We start from the raw sequence: 24,243 nt of genomic DNA on the forward strand, positions 1-24,243 counted from the left end.
TTTAAATAAGAAAAAAATCATCAAACTCCTTAGCATCACTTTTACACAAAAAAATCAAGTCATCTATGTATCTCTTAAAAAATACGACATTCTCTTGAAAAAAGCTAGTACGATAAATTAACTTTTTCTTAAAAAAATCCCATATAAAGTATGGCATAAGTGGGTGCATGTGGTGCACCCATCGCCGTCCCCTTGTGCTGTAGGAAAAAATCTTTTTCAAAGACAAAATAGTTATTGACTTAGGCAAAACTCCAAAAGTCTTGCCACATAAGTTGTCCTAGGTCCATCACCCATGAACTCCCAAGATTGCTTCCAAACCCCATCTCAACTGGATATTAGTATAGAGAGAACTGACATCTGCCACCACCCAGTAGTAGCCTTCACACCAAGGAATATTTTTTACTTCCTCACAAAGGTCTGCTGTATTTCTCACATGTGCAGGAACTCTGGCCAAAAATGTTTTAAAAAATTAATCAATAAAAATTAAATTAATATGTTTCTCTCTATTTATGTGCCACATGCAGGTGGTGCTGACTATGATCATGTGTGTGACTCCTACTTTCCAAATCTGTCTAAAACCACTTGGAACTAGTAGCACCACTGACATATCTCTGATGTCAGTTTACTGCTTTCTCTACTTCTGGGTCGCCCTATGAAGTGCAGATGGGTACTCCCCAGCCAAGGTCTAATTGATCAGCAGTCAGGTCAGGATTTGATTCCGGGCCTCTGGCTGAAAGGCTATTTCCACATGGATCCTGACCTACGAGCAAACTCATTCTTTATGTACTTGAAGACTACAAGCTCCTTTTCTAAGGGGTGTGAATGCTTGTCCCACAGATCTGTGGGGTAAAACTAGATTTTTCACATGTGGAGTGCTACCAGTGGCTACTATCAGAAAGGCGTATGTCACGGAACCCAGGGACCTGATGAACCCCCTTGACGTGACAACTATTTAAGGGAAAAGAATTTAGGAACATGACTTTATCTGGAGGTACAGAGACCATGTTCCGGGTACTGTCTATACGGCACCGAAAAGACCTTAGATTCACTGTATAATAGTATGAACTTGAGCATATTTCATGGTAAATCCCAAGTTCTGAAGACAGCAAGGAGCACGCTGGTGCTGTTCCTACACCTTGTCCTAAGACTGGGTTTGTAAAAGGCAAATGTCAAGGTACAGGTAAATGTGAATTTTTCCGATGATTAGGGGAGCTATTGAGGCTACACAGTCGGTCAAGTTCCCATGAAAGTACAGTTGTGTACTCTTACCATAAATGTAGATGTTAGAGTGTATTCACTGTTGCAGTCATTACATTTGGGCAATCTGCAGACAGGTTGCCCTCCATCATCCTTGAATAACAAAGTCTTGGGTCCAGCAGCGGTTGCTATCTCCTCTTCCATGACGTCAGGTCATCCGGAGTATAAAACATGCAGCCGATGCCATTTTACTCATTTTTTCTTGCCCCAGATGTCAGGTGCCCCCCAAATAAGGAGCAAAAAATAATATATATATATATATATATATATATATATATATATATATATATATATATATATATATATATATATATATATAAATATAAATAAACAGTAAATATATATAAATGCACTTTTTGAAACAAACTTTACCTTCATCTAAAAGCAAATACACCACAAAGGCTTTTGTGTATAGTGGAGGAAAGAAAAGGTATAGAAAAGGGGCATGGCGGGTGGGTAACCCGGACTGCAACAGTGAATACACTCGAACATCTACACTTATGGTAAGAGTACACAACTGTACTATGCTCTTTGTGTTTCACTGTTGCAGTCATTACATTTGGGTAGAATCCCAAAGCTATGGATGGGAGGATGGAACTAAACAGCATTAGGAGTGGCTATAAGGCCCTGTAAAACTGCAGTGGCAAAGCCTGCCCTGGATTTGGAGAAGAGAGGCAAATGATAATGCTTTGTGAAGGTATGAACAGAGCTCCAAGTAGCAGCTTCTAGAATGTCTTTGATTGGAACCCCTCTGAGAAAAGCTGCTGAAGTAGAGGCAGCCTTGGTGGAATGTGATCTGATCCCCTTGGGCACATGTGTACCATGGTGCAAGTAGCAGAAACGAATGCAGTGGCTTATCCACCTAGAAATAGTCTGCTTTGATACAGCCTTTCCCTCTGACCCTGCCGCAAATGCTACCAGTAGCTGCTCAGACTTTCTTAGAGATTTGGTCCTGTAAGTAGAATCTTCGTTGTCTGCGTACATCCAATGAATGCAGAATCCACTCCCCCTTGTTCTGCGGATTTGGGTAAAATGTTGGCAGATGAATGGTCTGGTTAAGAGCCACACTGGATACCGCCTTAGGCATAGGAGGACTGGTCCTGAGGGACACCCTGTCCGGGTAAAATATAATAAAATGCTCCACTGCCATGAGAGCCTGTAGTTCTGAAACCCTTCTTGCTGAAGTGACTGCCAAGAGAAAAGCTGTTTTCCAAGATAGAAATTTTATATCAGCAGTAGCTGCTGGTTCAAAAGGAGACAGGGTGAGTTTTTCCAGCACAAAATTGAGGTCCCATGCCAGAGTTGGTGATCTTCTGGGAGGCCTTAAATTTTTGGCATAAGATACTGTTTAAGCAGAGGATGAGAAAAGGGGGAAGAGGCTCTGTATTGTAATGAGCCGAGATGGCAGAGGCATCAATTTTTATTGAGGAAAAAGATAGGCCCTTGTCAAGCATCTCAGTCAAATATTGTAAAATCTGAAGAATATTGGGCTTTGCTGTGTCTGTTCCTTGTGCTTGGTTCCAAGCACAGAATCACTTCCATTTATCAGCATAAGATTTTCTAGTACTAGACCTTCTGGCTTCCAAAATGACATCCATCACAGATTTACAGAAAGATGTTGTTTGAATAATTAGTTGATCAGCCATGCTGCAAGATTCAGAGTTTGGAGCTGAGTATGCAGAATTTGATAGTTCTGCTGAGACAGTAGATGAGGTATTTGAGGCAAGTACCATGGAGGAAGCGGAGACATATTCCTTAGAAGTGGGTATCCGTGTTGGCGAGGCCAGTCTGGAGCAACCTGGATCATTTTTGGATTTTCCTGACTGACTTTTAGTAAGACCTTGGAGAGTAGAGGCAAAGGGGGAAAAGGCATAGACTGATAGGTTTTTCCAGATGAAGGATAGGGCAACCACTTTCCATGCTTCTTTGTGATGAGTGCTTGTGCAGAATTTGTCCAACTGATAATTTTGGGGAAGAGGCAAATAGATCTATGTCTGGACTCCCCCACTTCTGTGTTAACATGCTGAAGATTTGTGGATCCAGTTTCCATTTGTGCAGGTCCCTAAGATTTCTGCTTAGGTCGTCTGCCAGAGTATTTTGCTTTCCTGGCAGGAACTGAGCTTGAAGATGTATTTGGTAAGTCAAGGCTGTGTTACACAAGGCCAAGACTAGTATGCAAAGGGGGTAGGAATGTGTACCCCACTGCTTGTTTATGTACCACATAATTGTGGTGTTGTCCGTCTATCAGTAGTTGTCCTGGATGAAGTAAGTCCTTGAAGGCGGTCAGTGCATTCTGAACAGATAACATCTCCTTCTAGTTGATATGCAGATGCATTTGGTTTCGGCTCCATTTGCCCTAAATGCATCTCCCTGCCAGGTGGGCTCCCCAAGCATAGTCTCATGCGTCTGTAGTTAGGGTTTGGGTGGCAGGGGTTACAGTGAATGACAGTCCCTTGTTTTGGTGACATGTCTCTGCTCACCAAAGAAACTCCTGTTGTAGGCAGGGAATGAGAGGAATCGGTGTTTGTGACAATGCTGACTCCATAAACTTTTTAGGTACCATTGAAGTTTCCTCATATGCAGTCTCGCATATGGAATAAGTAGAATGCAGGATGCCATGATCCCCAAAGCCTGCAGAATTTGTCGTGCAAATAACTGGGTCTTTGTTGCCATTTGTTTGAAGTATGTTGTCAGTTGCCTTTGTCTGGCATGAGGTAAGCTATCTGGGCAGTTGCATTCAAGCTTGCACCCAGGAATGTAATTATTTGAGAGGGTACCAGTTGTGCTTTCTTTTCATTTATGGTGTACCCTAGGCATGCTAGAAGCCTTTTCACAAATGCCAGATGTTGAATAAGAGTGTCCTTGTCCTCTGCTTGAATGAGACAGTCGTCCAGATAAGGATAAATCTGAATGCTTCTTTGTCTGCAGAATGCAATTACTGGTGCCAGGCACTTTGTAAAGACCCTGGGTGCAGTAGATAAGCCAAAGGGCAGTGCAGAGAATTGGTAATGCAAAAAAACTGCTTTGAAGCGGAGGTATCTTCTGCATGATTCCCTTATTGGGATATGCAGGTATGCCACTTTTAAGTCTAGAGTTACTAACCAAGCATTCCTGCATAGCATAGGCAGAAGCTATTGTAAAGTCAGCATTTTGAATTTTGGAATGTCTAGGAACTTGTTCAAAATCTATAAATCCAGTATTGGACGCCATGAATGGTCTTTTCTGGATACCAGGAAAAGTCTTGAATAAAAACCTTGTCCTTTTTCCTTTTCTGGTACCGGATGAATAGCCCCCATATCCATGAGGGACATGACTTGTTTCGCGGCCTCTGCCCACTGGTTTTGTGGCAAATCTGACCATCTGTTTGGAATTGGCAAAGGATGGAAATTAAATCTGTACCCCTGGGATACTATGTTTTATACCCACTTGTCCTGGGTAATAAACTGCCAATTTTGAGCATGAAGTGCTAGTTTTCCCCCCAAGGGGGCTGCTAAAAGATAAGTGCTTGGTGATGGCAGAGGAAAGTCATTGAGACTGCTTACTGTAGGGTTGTGCTTTGTTTCCTCCAGATTTGGAGGTGGAGGCACCCCATTGCTTTGACCTGTAAGAACCCTGTGATTGGTATCTGGAGCCTTTTGAGCACCTGGATTTGCCCCAAGTGGCTCTGTTGGACACAGGAAAGGACCAATTTTTAGTAGGCCAGTGTCTACTGAACCCGAGTGGCTGCACTTGCAAAAAATCTTTTACAGTCTGCATAAATTTAGCTTTGTCTTCCATTTGCTTTAAAACCTCTTCTGCCTTATTACCAAACAGAGTATCATGCTGCAAAGGGGCATCCAACAATTTAGCTTTAACATGATCAGGCAGATTTTGCTCCTTGAGCCAGGCATGCCTTCTAATCACAGATCCAGTAACGGAGGCCCTACAAGAGGCCTTCAAGGAATCAAAACCACATTGCAAAGTATGCTTTCCAACTTGTTCTGCTGAATGCAATAATTCATGTAACTCTATTTTCCACACAATCAGAAATCAACATCATTTTCTGTTTCAGTAAGCCCATAACATGCTGTTGATATTTAAGCATATGAAACTGGCAGTTTAAAGCCTTGATTGCCAAGGTTGTAGACGTATAAACCTTCTTACCCCATCTAGCCAGTGTCTTGGAATCTCTATCAGAAGGGGTAGGATTTTTGGCTGTAGAGGCCTTTACAGCCTTGAGACCCTGAGAAATAGTTTCAGGATCAGCAGCAGGATTTTTGAAAAGAAATTTGTGGGAGTCAGGAACCCTGTAAGATCTGTCTGGCTTGCTAGGAGCCGGAGGCAGGGAATCAGGAGCCATGCTTGATTCCGAGAACACATCAGCAACAATGTCTAATACAGGAGGTATTGCCAAAGGCCTATGCTGAGGAAGAAGGAGGAAATCCCTAAGCCTCTTTTTTGATTCAGAGAAGTCCTGACTCTCCCAGTGAAAATGTTCTCTTAAAGTATGCAAAGTCTCTACAAGTGAGTAATCCTCAGGAGGAGATGCGGATGGGATGGATTCCTCTGCATCAGAATCCTCATAGGGTGGAATAGAAAATTCCTGATCAGAAGAGGAATCAGAAGAAATGGAAACCTGATCTGAAGATTCATAATTAGTGCCTTGCCTAGGCCTCTTAGCAGGGAGTGGTTGGGAACCCCTGATTAAGGTAATTAAATCCTCAGCCATTTTGATCATCTGTTGTTTAGGCATAGGGGCCTGAGCACGTGGCTCATGCATCATTTTTTTTTAGACATAGAAGTTGTTTTTGACCTTGTTTTTTTGTTGCTGGCATCGGTTTAATATAAAAATAATGAGGCCTGAAAACACCCTCAGAAGCCAGTGCCTGCTCAGTGGCTCCAGACTAATTTAAGGGAGAGATATCCGCGCATGGGTCTCGGTAGAGGCCTGCGACTCAAAAGTAGCGGGTATCAGGGGCTGCAAAAGCGCCTCACCGAGTATCGGCGAACTGGCGACTAGCTTAGGAGAAGCCTCGTCGTTGGTTTTGGACCTCGGCAGTCTGTCTCTGTCTTTTTCTTTGCTTTTTTTGTGAACTCCGGTAGTCGGATTGCTAACCGACGACATTTCAGGATAATTAAATCTTGCACCAAAATATTTAGAAGCAAAAATATACCAAAGCTTAATAGTGTGTTGGTTAAATCTAGCACAAACCCCACAGCAAGGCATGCTGTGATCTGGGCCTAGGCAAGGAATACAGTACAAATGAAAATCCTTATGAGGTATTTGCTTCCCACAAGTAATGCAATTATTAACTTTTACTGACATTGGTAAGGAGTAAGAAAAAGTTTCCCCAAAGGGGTACTTAGCTTTAGTTTGAAGACTTCGGTTCTGAAACTCGAATATGAAAATTTCAGGAGTCAGCCGACCAGCACTTGCGAACTGCTTCTGCATCGGGCACCGCACGGCAAAAAAGACTGGATAAAATGGCGTCGGCTGCATGTTTTAAACCCCTGATGTCATGGAAGAGGAGACAGCAACCGACGCAGGACCCCAAAATTTGTTATTCAGGCCGACTGAGGGCAACCTGCCAGCAGATTACCCAAATATAATGACTGCAACAGTGAAACACGAAGAACATCAGTGGACAGCACAAAGACCAAGGAAGAGGAAGTAATAAGAGGTATTTCACCAGCTGCTGCCCCCATTACACTTCACCTCTTCTAATTCTCTTACTAGACAGATGCATCAGATGCTATATGAACCACATGTACACTTACAGAAAAAGATCTGAACCTATAGCTATATGGATCAGCAACACTACATAACATTTCAAGTTATAGAAACTGACTATTTATCGCTGGTAAACCTCTCAGAAAATGTGTTTATTTTTATAATTAAAGTTTTGTCAACTCTTGGTACACAATAAGACTATAATGGACAAGTCTTGCTTTTCAGCACACTTTAATAAAACTACCTGGAAGCGCGTTACAATAAAATAAATAAGAATCAATCAGAAGATTCATCACCATCATTTTTCTATGCTGTCCCTTAAATGTCTGACATTTCAGGTTGAAGAAGAGTAATACATGTACTGATATTCACCAAAGAAAAACTTGAAATTTGGTAGTTTACATTCAAATATTCTCAAAATGTCTTAAGTTAGCATTTAGACATTTTTTCAAGATTTCATTTATGTTTTGCAGCAAAAGAAAAGTACAGTTGTGTACCTGCCATAAATGTAGATGTTAGAGTGCATTCACTCATTACACTTGGGTTATCCTGCTGGCAGGCTACCCGCAGTCGGCCTGAATTCCAAAGACCTGGTCCGGCATCGGTTGCTGTCACCTCTTCCATGACGTCAGTGCGCCAGGGGTATAAAAGATGCAGCCGACGCCATTTTCTTCAGTTTTTCTTGCCCCAGATGTCAGGTGCCCTCCGAAGGGTAGGCTAAGAAATGATGCCAATAAAAGAGCATGCACTAAAATAAAACAATCTTCATCTACAAGCAAATACACCACACAGGTTGTGTAGAATAGAGAAGTACAGATAAGTCCCAGCAAAGAAAGGGGGATGGTGGGTGGGTAACCTGGACTGCAACAGTGAATACACTTGAACATCTACATTTATGGTAGGTACACAACTGTACTATGTTCATCGTGTTTCACTGTTCCAGTCATTACACTTGGGTTGAATCCCAAAGCTGAGGTTGGGTGGCTGGGCCTAAAGAGAATTAGGAGAGGCTATGAGGCCCTGCAGAACTGCAGTGGCAAAGCCTGCTCTGGATTTAGAGTAAAGAGGTAAGTGGTACTGCTTTGAAAAAGTGTGCACTGAAATCCAAGTTGCAGCCTCCAAAATGTCCTTGGTTGGTACTCCTCTGAGGAAGGCTGCTGAAGTAGCTGCTGTTCTGGCTGAGTGTGGCCTGATGCCCTTAGGCACTGATTTGCCATGTTGAGAATAGCATAAATGAATGCAGTGGGCTATCCATTTGGAAATAGTCTGCTTTGAGATAGCTGTTCCTTGAGATCCTGCAGCATATGCCACTAAGAGTTGCTTAGACTTTCTGAAAGCTTTAGTTTTGTCCAAGTAGAAGCGTAGCTGTCTGTGCATGTCCAAAGAATGTAGAAGTCTCTCCCCCTTATTCTGTGGGTTTGGATAAAAGGTAGGCAAGTGAATTGTTTGATTAAGAGCCGCACTGGACACTACCTTAGGCATAAATGTTGGGTTTGTCCTCAGAGAAACCCTGTTTGGACGGAAAATTATGAAAGGTTCAACCACCATTAGTGCCTGTAACTCTGAGACTCTTCTTGCTGAAGTTATTGCTAAGAGCAGAGCTGTTTTCCATGATAAGAATTTTATCTCAGCTGTATTGGCTGGCTCAAAAGGAGGCAGCGTGAGTTTTTCCAAGACAAAGTTGAGGTCTCATGCAGGTACTGGTGCTCTTCTTGGGGGTCTTATGTTTTTGGCCCCTCTGAGGTACTGTCTTAGTAGTGGATGTGAAAAAATAGGTGGGTCCGTACTGTAATGAGCTGAAATGGCAGAGGCATGGATCTTGATGGATGAAAAGGATAGGCCTTTGTCCAGCATCTCGGGTATTGTAAAATCTGAGGAATATTTGGTACAAGCATAGCAATTCCTTGTGCCTGGTTCCAAGCACAGAATCTCTTCCACTTTTCTGCATATGATTTTCTGGTGCTGGGCCTCCTGGCCTCCAGAATAACATCCATAACTGCTTTGGAGAGAGGTGTGTTCTGAATGGTTACATTATCCGCCATGCAGCCAGATTTAGGGTTCTGAGTTGGCTGCGCAGTATCTGATTCCTTTGTTGGGTCAGTAAATGAGGAATTTGAGGCAATATCCAGGCTGGGCCTTGAGACAAGCTCTTTATACCAGTGCTGGCGTGGTGAATCTGGGGCAAATCAGGATCATTTCTGGCTTCTCTTGTCTGACCTTTAGGAGTACCTTGGGGAGGACAGGTAGTGGAGGAAAGGCATATACTGTAAGGTTTTTCCAGCTGAATGATAGATCATTCACGTTCCATGCTAGCTTGTGATAAGTCCTTGTGCAAAATCTCTGTAGTTGGCAGTTGTGAGGGGAGGCAAATAGATCTACGTCTGGTCATCCCCATTTCCTTGTTATCATGATGAAGATTTGTGGATCTAGTTTCCACTCGTGAGGATCCATGAGGTTTCTGCTTAGTTCGTCTGCCAGAGTATTTGTCTTTCCTGGCAGGAATTGTGCTGGCAGGTGTACTTGATAAGTCAATGCTGTGTTCCACAAAATCATTGTCTGTAGAGGGGGTAGGAATGCGTGCCTCCCTTTTTGTTTATGTACCACATGACTGTTGTATTGTCCGTCTTTATCAGCAGTTGTCCTGGATGAAGCAGATCCTTGAAAGCTGTCAGGGCATTCTGGACAGCCAGCATTTCTTTTAGATTGATATGAAGATGCATTTGGCTTGTGGGCCATGCACCCCGAATACATTTTCTTGCCATGTGGGCCCCCAGGCATAATCTGATGCATCTGTTGTTAGTGTTTGCCTGGCTGTGGGTAAAGTGAATGGCTGTCCCTTGTTGTGGTGACAGGCCTGTGCCCACCATCAAAACTCCTGTTGCAGGCAGGGAATGAGGGTAATTAATGTTTCCAGGCTGTGGCAATGTTGAGTCCAAACACTTTTTAGATACCATTGTAGCTTTTTCATATGCAGTCTTGCATATGGAATTAGCAGAATGCAGGATCGTTACTGAACGAAACCTGGGTCATCTGTGGTTCTTCAATAAAGCAGTTTGGATTGTCGTTCTATCGTTTTTTGTGCTTAGTGAATGGGCGTAAGCATTTGTAGCTGAAGATTGTTGTGTTCACTCCTGGTGTACTTGGACCTCCTTGTTACTTCGCTTAGCAGAATGCAGGATGCCATGAAGCCCAAAGCCTGAAGAATTTTTCTTGCAGATAACTGGGTCTTTGTTGCCATCTTTTCGAAGTAAGAAGTCAGTTGCCTTTGTTTGTCTGGAGTGAGATAAGCCATCTGGGCAGTTGTATTTAAGCTTGCACCCAGGAATATCATCTCTTGAGAGGGTACCAGTTTTGATTTTTTTTCGTTTATTGTGTACCCTAGGCAAATTAGTAATCTTTTTACAAACACCAGATGCTTCAGTAGAATGTCCTTGTTCTCTGCTTGAATAAGGCAGTCGTCCAAGCAAAGATAGATTTGGATTCCTCTGTCTGCAAAATGCAATTACTGGTGCCAGGCATTTTGTGAAGACCCTGGGCGCAGTAGATAAGCCAAAGGGCAGTGCAGAGAATTGGTAGTGCATTGAGCCAGCTATGAATCTGAGCTATCTTCTGCAAGACTGTCTGACTGGGACATGCAGGTATGCCTCTTTGAGGTCCAAAGTTACAAGCCAAGCCTTCTTGCCTAGCATGGGCAGAAGCTGCTGCAGAGTCAATCTTTTGAATTTTGGAACGTCCAGAAAAGTGTTTAGAATAGACAGGTCCAGTATTGGTCTCCAGGCTTTGTCCTTTCTGGGTACCACAAAAAGTTTTGACTAAGTCCTTGCTCTTGCTGTGGTACTCGCTGAATAGCCCTTGTGTCCATGAGGGATGAAACTTGCTTTTGTGCCTCTGCCCATTGATTGTGTGGCAGGTCTGGCATACCTTTTGTCTATGGAAGGGTGTGAAAGTGGAACCTGTAGCCCTGAGACACTATATTCAAGACCCATTTGTCCTGGGTGATCATGTACCAATTTTGTGAAAAAAGTGCTAGTTTTCCCCTTAAGGGTGCTGCCAAAAGATAATCTCCATGCCACCATAGACTTATACTCCCCAGATATAGTCATCCTGACAGAAACCTGGCTAAAACCTCACATTACCAGTGAGCAAATACTCCCTACAGGTTACGGCATACTAAGAGTAGACTGGCTAAACAAAAAAGGAGGTGGTGTAGCTATAATATTTAAACAGCATCTAAACATCCAGATCTTAAAATCATCAGCTCCACAAATAGGCAATGAAGAAATAATATATACCAACCTCAAAATTAACCAAAACAAAACCATCAACATAATTGGATGCTACTTCCCACCTGGCCAAAACATCCCTCCACTAGAAAACCTCCTCAGCTGGTCTACCCACCATCTCCCCCAAGAAACTATCATCTTAGGTGATTTCAATATTGACTGGCAATCCTGTTCTGGCAACAACCCAACCCATTATGTACTCCTTCATGGCTTCACCCAACTAGTCCAGTTACCAACAAGGATAAATAAAAACTCCAGCAAGCACACTACCCTGGATTGGATACTAGTCAGTAAGAACCCCCAGTCATATACAACAGGCTGCTTATCAGATAGCCTCAGTGATCACTCCCCAACATTCCTACTCAAAAAATACCTGTACCAAGCTAAACCTATCATCTATCGTCAAATACGTAAAAAAATAAACTAACCCACTCACATTCATCTCATCCCTCAAAGAATGTAACTGGCATGCTCTAAAGTATCTCAGTCTAGATGACGCAGTTGAATTTTTTAATACTACCTTCCTGAACATCCTTAATTACCATGCCCCCATAAGATTTTCCAGAACCAAAGCACAACCCTCCCCATGGCTACAGAAAACCACTAAGTCAGAAATAAAAAAACAGGGATAAAGCCTGGGAGCACTGGCGCAAAACCAAAACCCCCGCAGCTAGACAGAAATTCCTAGAACTACGCAAGAGTCAAAAAGCTAATAAAACGGGACAAATTCCAAAACTACCAGTCTGCCCTAGACTCCTCACAACACAGCCCCAAACAATTCTGGTCCTCAATAAACTCCATCCTCCACCCAGGTAAAGTCAGTACCCCTCCTTCTAACATCCCTCACTCCTCAGAAAATATTGCTACCTCATTCAACACACACTTCACCCAAACCATACTATCACTAGCTAAACAACACAACCCCCCTCCCCTCCAACCCACACCTTCAACTAGTAATCTCCCCACTGCCTTCTCTTTTTCTCCTGTACCTACCTCCAACATAAAAAAACTCTTAACTAAACTTAAACCCACCAAATTAGCAGCAGACAACTTCCCAAGTGAATACCTACAAATCGCAGCTGATGCTCTGGCCTACCCAGTATCCATATTGATTAACTGATCTCTGTCAGAAAGTTATGTTCCCACATTGTGGAAAGTCTCACATATAATTCCCCTCCACAAAGGCGGACCCTCTGCAGAACTAACTAATTACCACCCCATAGCTATTCTCTCTACACTCTCCAAAATACTAGAGAGATGCATACACTCTCAGGTCTCACACTACCTCCTTACTAACAACCTCCTTTCCAGTACTCAGCATGGTTTCCGACCAAACCATAGCACCACCAGTGCCTTACTCTCCTTTACTAACACTATCTTTCAGCATAAAAACAATGGCCATCTCTCCTCTGCTACTTTCCTAGATCTATCTAAAGCACTTGACATGGTCCCACACAAACAACGTATCTCTGTCCTCAGTGACCAATCCTTCTCACAATCAGTCACCAACTGGTTTCAGAGTTACCTGTCTGACCGCCAACAATCCGTTGTATGGCAGAATGACATATCTCCCCAACTACCTGTCTCCATAGGGGTTCCCCAAGGATCCATCCTTGGATCCCTACTTTTCTCTGTTTACAGCAATAATCTAGCCTCTGCCACCAAACATGGCACACTCATCCAATACGCAGATGACTCGACCATCATCTGCTCAGCCCAGTCCCTACCCAAACTGCAAAAAGTCACACAGGAAGCCTTTTCCTCTGTTGAAACATGGTTATCCGATGCCCAATTAATACTCAACCCAAACAAAACTAAACTACTCATCTTCCAACCCACCAAACATACTCAAAACAACTCTCACTTTAACATCACAGCAAAAGACAACACCACTACATACCCAACTGAACACACCAAATTGCTAGGAGTGGAAATAGACAATAAACTAAAATTTGACATTCACATATCCATGACCATAAAAAAAGTCCACAAAAAACTAGGAGCATTATACAGAAATAAACAATTTCTCACCAAAGCAGCAAAGATTTCAATAACAAATTCCCACCTTATCTCCACCCTACTTTATGCCTCTCCAGTATATACCAACCTAAGGCAATGTGATCTAAACAAGCTAGAGACCTGCTACAACAAAATCGCCAAATTCGCCACAGGGGCATCCTACCGTAGTCACCACTCTCTCACTTGCTGAACTGGGATGGCTTGAACTCCCTCACCTCCTTCAGTGGTATCAACTCTCACTCGCCCACAAACTAGTAAACCATCCACTAAATGTCCCATCCCTCCAGAATCTACTCCAACCCTATCGCACCACCAGACCACTAAGATCCAGCAATAAAAATCACTTGCAGATCACTAAAGCCAATAACTCAGCCGGTGAAGCACTATTCTCTTGCGCCATAGCCAAATTGTGGAACTCACTCCCACCCACAATTAACTCCGAACCATCATGCACCAACTTCAAAACTTTATTAAAAGCGCACCTAAAAACATGCTGGCTATGCCCTTGCAACTCCCACTCTAATATCATCCACCCCATCCAACTACTACCTTTCTTTCACCTCCACTAACTACCTTGATGATAGCAAGCTCAGATGCTCATAAGCCTAGTACTTATTATACAGCAGGAACTTCTCATTGTTACATTTGTTAATGCCTGTTATGTACTTCACAGATAAAGATTCTAGTTGTCTACTGATGTACTATGTTCTTCATCTGTAAATATGTTGTAAGTAATTTCTATGTTAAATTGCTAATCGCTATGTAATCCAATGTAACTACTGTCTGTTTATTTTACTGTGGAGCTTTTCTCCCCGGGCCTCCGCTGAAAATGGACCCACGTCCAGTCGGACACTCCCGGTCAACAAATTTAAATAAATAAATAAAATATAAATAAGTGCTTGGCATTGGCAGAGGAAAGTCATGGACTTTGGAATTCAGGCCAACTGCAGGTAGCCTGCCAGCAGGACAACCGCAGTGTAATCACTGCAACAGTGAAACATGATGAACATCTGGTAAAGTCAAAGCTATCACTGACAGGGTGGCAGAGGTACAAGTTTTCCCCCCCAAATCCATCCAATACTCTACTTTCCATATCATTAGGTAAGGGCTGTCCAATTGGTCACTTAGGTACACTTTTTGTTGATCAGTGGAGACTACAGAAGGGTCAGCCTTTCTATTTTTGTAAATGTGGTTGCGAGATTCAAGCAATCTGTAAAACCTGTCTGGTTTCTTACGAGCAGGAGGTAAGGAATGAGGATGTAAAGCAATGTCTTCAAAGACACCATCCAGTAGTACGTGTACATGAAGACTAACCAGTAGCCTGGAACAGGGCAAACTTAGCAGCTCCCTGTATTGTGTCTGAGCTTGTGAGAACTGTTTGCTTTCCCAACTGAAAGTCTCCTTCATTCTATGAAGGGTATCCCTGAAGGAAAGGTCCTTGGGGGTGGGGGGAGACGGTGTCATCAAAGTCTGAATCTGGATAAGTCTGTGGACATATGCCCACAGCAGGACATCATCTTCTGAGCAAGAGGAATCTCCATCTTCCTGAAAGGCCACCACCCTGCTTCTTTTGAATGGGGTGGCTTCAAGAGCAGAAGTATGGGAGGGCTCTTTGGATTTTATGAAAACCATGAATTCTTGTGCTATTTTTAGGTCGTCTTGGGCTTTGATCGGAGAAGTGGTTGAAAGTGGGAACAAATATAAAGATGTGTCTTGCTACAATGTGGGTGTCCATTTAAAAGGAATGACCTCAGGTTATGGCTATCCAACAGCAACTCTGGTTACAGTTTCAGCAGTCGAGGTAGACGGGGTGTCTTTCCTCGAGACCTATGATGTCAGAAATTGAAGCCTGCTTAAAGACCTCAGGCCAGATTGCGTATCGTGGTGACATTTGTAGGTAGGCTAGAGATCATGGCAGCCACCCGCTAGGTCGTGCCAAAGGGTTTGGGCCTAGGGGTTGCCAGTCCAGGGGGCTGCAAAGGCACCTCACCTGGGTTATCTGTCAACTTAGGGACTACAGCTGGCAGTTTCTCAGAAGCTTCAGTGTCCTCTGTCTTTTTATGTTCCTTCAGAATGACACTAGCTGATGTTCAGAGTTTCTAAAGGTCCTGTGATAACAGTGGATTGTAATGCCACTGAGGAAACTGAACAGTAAGACTCCATATGGGTAAGCTAATAACTCAGCCCTATGTTTTAGAGTTTTCAGACAGAATTTTGTACAGTCAGGACAATTAGACATTGTGTTGAGGCCCCAGCAGAACAGACAAAACATGTGAAAATCTTTATGCAGGATTTGTTTCTCACAATTTAAGCAACTGTTGACTGGAAAAGGAGGTTCTCTGGAAAAATGAGTCAACTGATGGCCTCTGAGCATTCTGAACACGCGTGAAATGTATCAGACTGCACACAGCTAGAAAGAACTGAAGATAGCACAGACAGAAGCTCTCCTTATACCCTGATGTCCATATAGTCGTCTGATGTCCCTTGGCTAGGAATGGTGCAAAGACTCTGGAAATAGGGCCAGTTATATGACAGAAAGACCCAATAATCAGTACTGCAACACTGACTATGAAGATAATCATTTAATAAAGGTGTTTAAAAAATCCTTGCAGAAAAAACAAACATTGACTGTACTGCAGTGAGGGCCTCAAATATGTTGTCACGTTCTCCAGGCAGATGCAAAAGAGCTTCCAAGTGCATGCAAAGCGGTCTTTCTTGTTCGTTGGAGTAGTTATGCAGACTGTATAGTTTCAGGAACACAGTATACTAAAAGACCATCATTCAACTTGCCATGATCTTAGGAATGTTGTACTTGTATATGACATTATCAGTACCTGCAAACTACAGTGTACATTCTTCATTAAAGAAAAAAAAAAAGATAATTTGTTCAGTGAAGCAACTTACATAAATTCCAACATGTACTGTATCTATTAACATCATTCACTAGGCTGCTAGGATGTACTTGGACAGGGAAATTCATTTTTAGTGCAAGTGCAGCCAGTAGTTTCTGTACATATACGACACTCATAGCATTTTTTTTAACTGTTTAGCAGCTATACTTAAACAATATTTATTTAAATAAAAGTGCTCTCTAGCAAAATATATCAACAATGACCAGTGACAGTACAATCCATTATTCAGTTATGTCTTCACAAGCAATTATGAGACTAGTCATTTTCACATGGCACCAATTTAAGAGAGGAGAAAAAACAACAATAACACGGGGTATAAGCTGTCTACATTATCTGCCATGACAAAAGACCCATGGTGGCCACTGTGGGAAAACCAAACAGTACCGAATAAAGGGAAAAAAATGACCAGAAAAAAAGGTAGAGTAGTAAACCTACATGTTACATTTTATTTTCTGAGTGCTTTACTGCTATGGTGGCAACAAGCAAGTCATCCCAAATTAGATTTCGCCCAGTTATCCCCTCTACTACATACATACCCAGTTAAGTCCAGGGTCAGCCATCATTATGGCAGCCATGAAGAGTCCATGGTCACATTCTTGCCTCTGCTCTGCTGCTGGAGGTGGACACCACTGTCTCCTAGCCCAGGCAAGTATGGTTTTACCTCCAGATCAAGGCCCTCTGTCTTGTTTCTGTTACAGGCAGCAACTCTGCATCATTCTGACTGCAAACCATGTGTGTGATTCTGGCATGGCCCTAACCCTACCCCTCATGAATGATAGAGGGGCCTGCATTACTGCATGCCTGTCTACACCTACCCCAGAGTTTCAGAAATAACCACTGCATTACTAAGACTAAATGCTCCACTCAGCCAAACTTTACATACAAGCCTCCACTTGCACAGCAGTGCATGCTTGACAAAAAACACCATCTCCCTCTCTGCCCAGGGTAAACAAGCAGTTCATTATTGTCACCCATGGCCAGCTTTACCACTGCCCAAGTTGCTAGCTGAACTTTGGTTGTTTGGGTCACCCTCGGGGCCATCTCCCACTACACCACAGTAACAGACTGAAATATTCCAATTTACTATGACTTTCCGCAAACAACATAACCTATCAAATAACCAATACTGGCATACCCTTACTACAGATAAGAAAGTAACTAGCAGACATTCTGAAAATCTGCAAATATGTCCTTATAACTACAACTCACAGTGTACTTTACAGGCAGTAAGAGTCCTCAGCTTATTTTTGATGAGCTTAAAAGGTAAATCATGCCATGTAATTAATCAGTCAGATAAAACAAAATTTACAATCATTTATTTATGCCTAAAGCCTATTAATCTTTTTGATGGAGGTGACAGTTGCCAAATAAGGTAATTCTACAAGACAAGCATGGTATTTCACACATAGATAGAAGCTAAAATGATTTGTAAACATCAGCAACATGCCTGTAAGATAGTGATTTACAGAACATCAGGGAAGCAGCAGTTAAGTCCACTGTTAAAAGCACCCATACACTTTACTTTTTGTAAAATGTAACTGCGCAGTAGGAACCAGTTTTAATATCTTATTAAATAAATTATGTAACACCACCATAGACTGCAACTGTTTTTCTGAATTCACAATTTTCCTCCCTGGGCCTCACTTGTAAACTACATGGTATGCAGTACAGTACAACCTCCTTCAAACATTAAGCATTTCCTCTTCAACAACAACAACAAATATGCAAAGCACCAGGAACAAGGGCTGGCAAATGCACCATCAATCATACTACTGGAGACTTGACTGAAAATGGCCACTAGGCAAGACAAGGTTGGACATATACCATATGAAGCATTACAGTTGAAAACAGACTTTTAGAGGACTGACAACATGAAAGAAATCATAGTAGATATACCAAATCTAGAACACACATGGAAATTCAGGTATGAAGTACAACAAAGGATCAATACCAGTACACTTCACTGGAAGCACAAACATAAGTCTGAACAGAGAAGTTCCTTATGAAACCATGATACTATTTGCTGAGGGTATCATGACACCAGAATTGCTATGGAAATTAAAGTAACAAGGATCACGGCAGCATTTTTACTACCTAATCCTAAACATCAACATATGAATCAGTGGAAAAATAACTGTACACAAATCTGCAGTCAAAGGGAATGTAAAAACAGTCATGTGTATTCTGCACTTCAGATGGAAGACAGGCTGTAGTTTTAACTTTGTGTTTCTGAAAAGTAAACATGCTAATCCTGGACAACTCCACACATTATAACAGTCTACACAATGTACCCTGCTCATCTTATGATAGCCAAAAGAATGACACTTTTGTGGTTACATTAACAGCATTATTGCTGGGACAGCTTATGCCCTCCCTTTGATGAGCCCATGCTTATCCACACCTACCCAAGGAGGAGGTCAATATTCAAGACTGAAAAGATGATCCAGACAAAAAAAAAATCTCTACCAATGCCAAAGTTGCTACTTGAAGGTTGCATGGGTCACACTCAGGGCTATACCCACTACACCACAGCAGCAGGCTGAAATGTTCCAATTGATTGTGACCCTCCTATCATAAGGAACAAATACTGGTATGCCCTTACTACAGATAAGAAAGGAGTTAGCAGCCACATTCTGAAAATCCAGGACATTCATCCCCATAATAACTCTGCAAGCACTTTACAGGTTAATACAAGTCCTCGGGTTACTTTTTTCTAAGAAAATGAATGTGTTCCCAACCCTTTCTATTTTACATTTTTTGTTGTGTACATCAGGGCCTGGAAGATTTGATGCCTCTAAAAATCCAGAATGAAACCTATCCATCTGGCACCCTGCCTGGAATACAACATATTTACAATACATCAAAGACAGCCTTAGAAACATAAATTCATCACAACGGCAACTTATGATAATACTGGAACGTGGGCCTTGGAAGCTAAATGTTCTAGATTTACCCACTGAAGGAAGTACCACATCTATGCATATCAGGATAAAATCATGCAGAAAAGCTCAGATGAGGGACAACGTGCTGAAATGCAGAAAATGTAAGGTTCTCTGCCACTGACATAATACACTTGTTGGATATAAACTTACCTGAATAAATTACATTTACATGGGTTATGTCTGCCACAGAACTGCATTTTTTATTAAATTTCACTTAGGAGGAGGTGTTGGCACCCCATAACCCATCACTCTCCATCTTTAAGAGAAGGAAAGTGCAATGGGTTAATTTAGACTAGCCTCCTTTAATATGGAATTAATGGTAAATGCTACACTAAAAGCATTACTCCTGATTGCAAAGGATGTCTCATATTATGATCAAGTGAATGGTTAGCAAAGAACGGGAGGGAAGCAAAAAATGTTTAAAGGTTTGTTTTAAATAACATGAGGATGGTTTTATACTGCTATAGTCTCCACTGATGTTCATTCTTTAAGGTGTCTTGGAGATTAGCAAATGGTAGTTTTGTAGAAGATGCCGTCTTCTCTCTGCATCACTTTCTGTTTTAGAGTTTAAATGGCAGGTCTAAGCCCTTTACTTAATTCTGACACTGACAAAAAGTAAACTGATGGAATGTTGATGGGACATGTGCTATTCAACAGATCTCTGTGGGAAATCTGCCTCACATAATCACACTTCCCTCTCTTCGATGACATGTACAGCGCTTATATATATATATATATATATATATATATATATATATATATATATATATATACATACATACATACACACACACACACACACAAAGAGGAGGGCCCCAATGAGGATACTTATCTGCTCAATGGCAAAGGAAAAGAGAGAAATCACATGGCTGACAAACCAATGCTGAAGCAATAGTTCAGGCTTTGGCTGACAGCAAGGAAGCTTTTAGGTATTTTGTACCCCTACATCCTTTATGTACCACTGCCTCCACTGGACAGAGGTCATGCATTGGCTATATGGCATTAGCAGAGGGCACCCAGGCTATGGTATGTTGGCCGAACATATGGTCATCCTTGGCAGGATATCCTAAAGGTCATTAAAACTGCAAGAGTTGTTCACGAAAAGACATCTAGGCTTACAAAACAGGAAGAGGACATTTGGAAATGGATTAACACTACAGACCCGAGCATGAAATGGAATTGACTATGAAACAGATATCAAGAGGCAGACACCTAGAAGTCAGGGTCCAAACTGAACATGGCTATATTTCTGACCTGGAAGGATTTACTTGTGATGGATGGCATGAAAGTATCCAAGGGTATTGCCAGATATCTTAGCAGTGACAGGCATTGGTACAGGGGTCGCACAAGTACTTCAGTGCAGCTGATGCACTTGGATGTAGGTGAATAGTCCAGGATGGTAGAAACGCTTCCAGTCTCCCACTTATCCCGCACGTAGCAGGCCTGTTTCTCCATAGGTTTCTTCTTCCTAGGAGAGATGGCCACAGAAAACTACTGTTAAGGCTCATCCGAAAGTAAAGCCTGGCAGGCAACAGATTATGTCAGCTAGTCAAAACAGACCTAGAGAATCGTTACCTTCTTCACAGGGTTTCTTGGTAAAACTAGCACAGAAAATGAAAGAGGACATGTTGTGGTAAAGTCACTATCAGGAAATACACTGGTTGTGAACGATTTTTTGGGGAATCTGCTGCTTGCACTTGCTGTACTTACTTTTTGTGAGGTAGACATACAACTGACAGCCTAGTGAAATATGTGACCACTGAATAAAGTGCAGAGACCCAACCTTTGTTAGAACAGTAATATAATAATGGAAAAAAAAAAAGAACAGAAAATTCCTCATCTGGGACTTTACACCTCTGGAATATCATAGATCAACTCAAACTTAATGAAGCCTTTAACTTAACATGGAGCCTGATACTGTATTGTGGTAAAAAGAAACGTACTAAAGATGGTACAGGATGGGAGCATGCCAACACTGCTGGAAAGGACAAGTTAGTATATGCAGGAAAAAACATGAAAAGCTCTGGAAGTAGGAAAGATGTGTCAGAAGAAAAAATTCAAACGAGTCGCATCTGTCTCAGGTGATGAATTTTCCTTTATTAGCAGCAAACCAGAATACACAGCATGTTGGCCAAGATGTCCGGTCTGGACTGATCTGATCAACTTGTTTACTGACATCAACTTTTATACTGCAAGCAAAACAACATTTTGTTACATTTCTGACCGTTGACAGTTGGCTATGAAAAACATATAGGAAAAACATGTTTATCACAAATTACCTCAAACCCACAGCTAGTACAGAATGTTCAAGAAGTACAAAATGTTCAATTCAACAACGGTAGCTCAAATTTTCCAGGACACACAGCCTGCCCTAGTAAATTAACTCTTACTCGGCCGTGCGTCCTTATCCCAGGCTTCACTGAGCTATAACCAAATCTCTTTATTCTGAAATGCAGAAAACAGATATCATTCAGGTTCATAAGCAATGCTGCATTTTGTTCACAGATGAGGCCCATCTTTGATAGGCATATCCCAACAAATAACATGTTCACTTTTCAAGAACAGGAAAAAGACAAATAACAGTATGTTTTTAAAACTTTATCTCTTAACAAGATGTCAGCCTGTACTTGCAGGAGTTTACAAAGGTTATGGCTGCAGCAGTGATCCATGAAAAGAATCAACTATTATCATCTAACTTGTTGGAATATTACAAAGCAAAATATATAACCTCCAAAAATAGCGTTGGCCTGCATAAGATTTTTGTAGCTTAAACACCAGTGAAGTTTAAATCTGTCATATGTAACAGCAATATCTAAAAGCACAACTGAATTCATTAAAATGTGCCAAAAAATATTTACTTACCCTTCTCTTTATCTAGAGGTGGAAGGATGCTGTTATCTCGACAAACTTTGAAATAGATTTCCTGTTCTATTCCTTCAGGGATGGCACCTTGTGGTATGATAATGCTGACACCAGTTTCTATAGAGCTTAGCACGCCTCCGTTGCTGTTGAAGATTCCTCTTGCAGTTGCTACAACTGTGTGGCCATCATCATCTTCATCATCATCTAATGCAGTAGGGCTAGAAAAACACAAAAGGGTTACTATTTTTTTTCCAAGTTCAAATCATCAATTCAAGATTAACATGGAATTCGGATTGAGTTTGTTGAAAAGATCTCCCTCCAGCCAGTAAGTATTCTGTTTCTAGGTGCCCCATGATTATTGACTAGGTCTTCCAAAGACGAAAGCAAAGCTCAAAAATGGCAAAGGATACTTGTTGAAGCAAAATGGTGAAACCAGGTAAAAACATTGGAACGCTCACCAATTTTCATATAATTGATCGTAAGGCTATGAATGCTCTAACAGGTTCGGTCTTTAATGTGTAACTGCAAACTTACAAATCATGCATGCACAGCTGTACAATCAAATACTTAAATAATTAGAAGAAATAAACAAAGCAAGACACTTTATGCATATTCTGAAGTGGGAGTTGTTCACAAATACTACCAAGAACCACAATAATTCTGAGGCTACACTGCATCAGAGTAAAGGGGATATTTGGTTATCAAGCAAATATTTTCTTTACTCAGTAGTAGTAGTATGACTTTGGAGTTAGTACACTTACAGGGGGTGTGGAAGAGCAGCTCTCACCCTGAGTGTCTCTGTGTGTGAGGGGGGGGGGGGGGCATAACCCTACTGTGCAAAAAATGCACTTTTTCTTAGCTTTAAAAATTTGACTGTAACAGATTCACATTCACAATAAACGACTACTTTGTGTACGTCTACCTTATAGACAGCTACACTCCCCCAAACTCTGTTCCTCCATTCCTGCAGGACACAAACATCTTCTATTCTGGTCTACTGGCCTATTTATAGTATTACAGGAATTACAGGGTAACTGAGCCACAAGGCCGTTACTACCTTTCCTGTAATGACTCTTAGGGCTTGCTTCCATTTTCAAGGTAGGCCAGGCAGGTCATACCAGGGGTGAATTTATGAATACTCATCCAACCGTCCAGCTCATTTTTAAAGGTAGGCAGTGTGTCAAACTGATTTACTTAAGAGATTAAATTTGTTCCACAGGAGGGGTAGGCACCGAGTAAAAAATCTAGCCCTCCATCTTTATTTATCTGGAGCAGATTTAGATCTCTGGCTCCCTCATGGTTTTAGGAATGTTCTATTTTTGGAGGGGAAAGAGTTCTTGGACTAATGGATCCCTTATAGCCCTATAAGCAAAGCAGAGACTGCCCCCCCCCCCCTTAAGGAATCTACATGACAATTAATTTAGGGATAAAGGGCAGTCTCTTTCTTATTGGCTCAAGTCTTAAGCCCATGACCTTTTTAGTTAAAACCCTTTGGGGTCTTTCCAACTGGCTGACATGACTTAGCAAGGTACGTCCCAAAGGGATGGGGTAGCAGATAAAATAAATGGCCTGGTCTTCCAAGTCCTGACATTAGCCCCATGTCAGTAGGCCATGGAATTTTCCTCAAGTGACACACATGCACCTTTGAATGTGCCAAAACAAAGCTACAGTGCACAAACACTGCCTGGATGCATGGTAAATGTCATCATGTCATGATCCATTTTATTGTGGCAATGCTTCCATGTCTGCACTCAGGGTCACGTACAGTAGCAAAGCAAACTGCCTTTATCTTTCTGATGAATTGGGTGAGCCAATATCAGTCTATTCCTTCCATCTCCCTCAACAGTTCTTCCAGGACCTAGGTTATAAAATTAATTCTGGATTATGGCCAGGGCTTTCTTCTTCAATGCCACTGACACAGTGTATACATATATACTTTCACAAACAATGGAACCAACAGATAAGTGACAAGTTGAACACAGATAACCAGAGAAGCAGCTAGGAGATTCAAAAGTTTATTGTTTTAAGTGCTTTCGTCACAATGTATCACAGACTTCTTCAGAAATACTTAAGTAGAATCATACTGTTTAAATATCCCTCCCACAAAAACACATGACCAAGTTAACCAATGAAAGCTTGACAAAGCACAATAATGTCAGCAATATATACTATGCAAAGTTAAAAAAACTATTCAAATCACAGAGTAAAAAACATATATGCTATATAGAATAAGAATGTAATTTCAAAACACTGGAAAT

The 24,243-nt window shown here is 41.7% G+C and overlaps 1 protein-coding gene across 7 annotated transcripts in view; it reads right to left on the reverse strand.

The window, feature by feature from the left end:
• Positions 1–24,243, reverse strand: part of TJP1 (tight junction protein 1) — a 2,268,071-nt gene that overhangs the window by 228,776 nt on the left and 2,015,052 nt on the right. For all 7 annotated transcript variants that reach the window (XM_044078564.1, XM_044078565.1, XM_044078562.1 and 4 more), the window contains one exon: positions 21,986–22,203. In XM_044078564.1, the coding sequence (XP_043934499.1) occupies positions 21,986–22,203 (218 nt within the window). The remainder of the gene's footprint in view (positions 1–21,985; positions 22,204–24,243) is intronic.

The sequence above is a fragment of the Protopterus annectens genome, chromosome 7.part1 (genome assembly GCF_019279795.1).
Source record: "Protopterus annectens isolate FY-2018-M chromosome 7.part1, PAN1.0, whole genome shotgun sequence".
Classification (NCBI taxonomy): Eukaryota; Metazoa; Chordata; order Ceratodontiformes; family Protopteridae; genus Protopterus; species Protopterus annectens.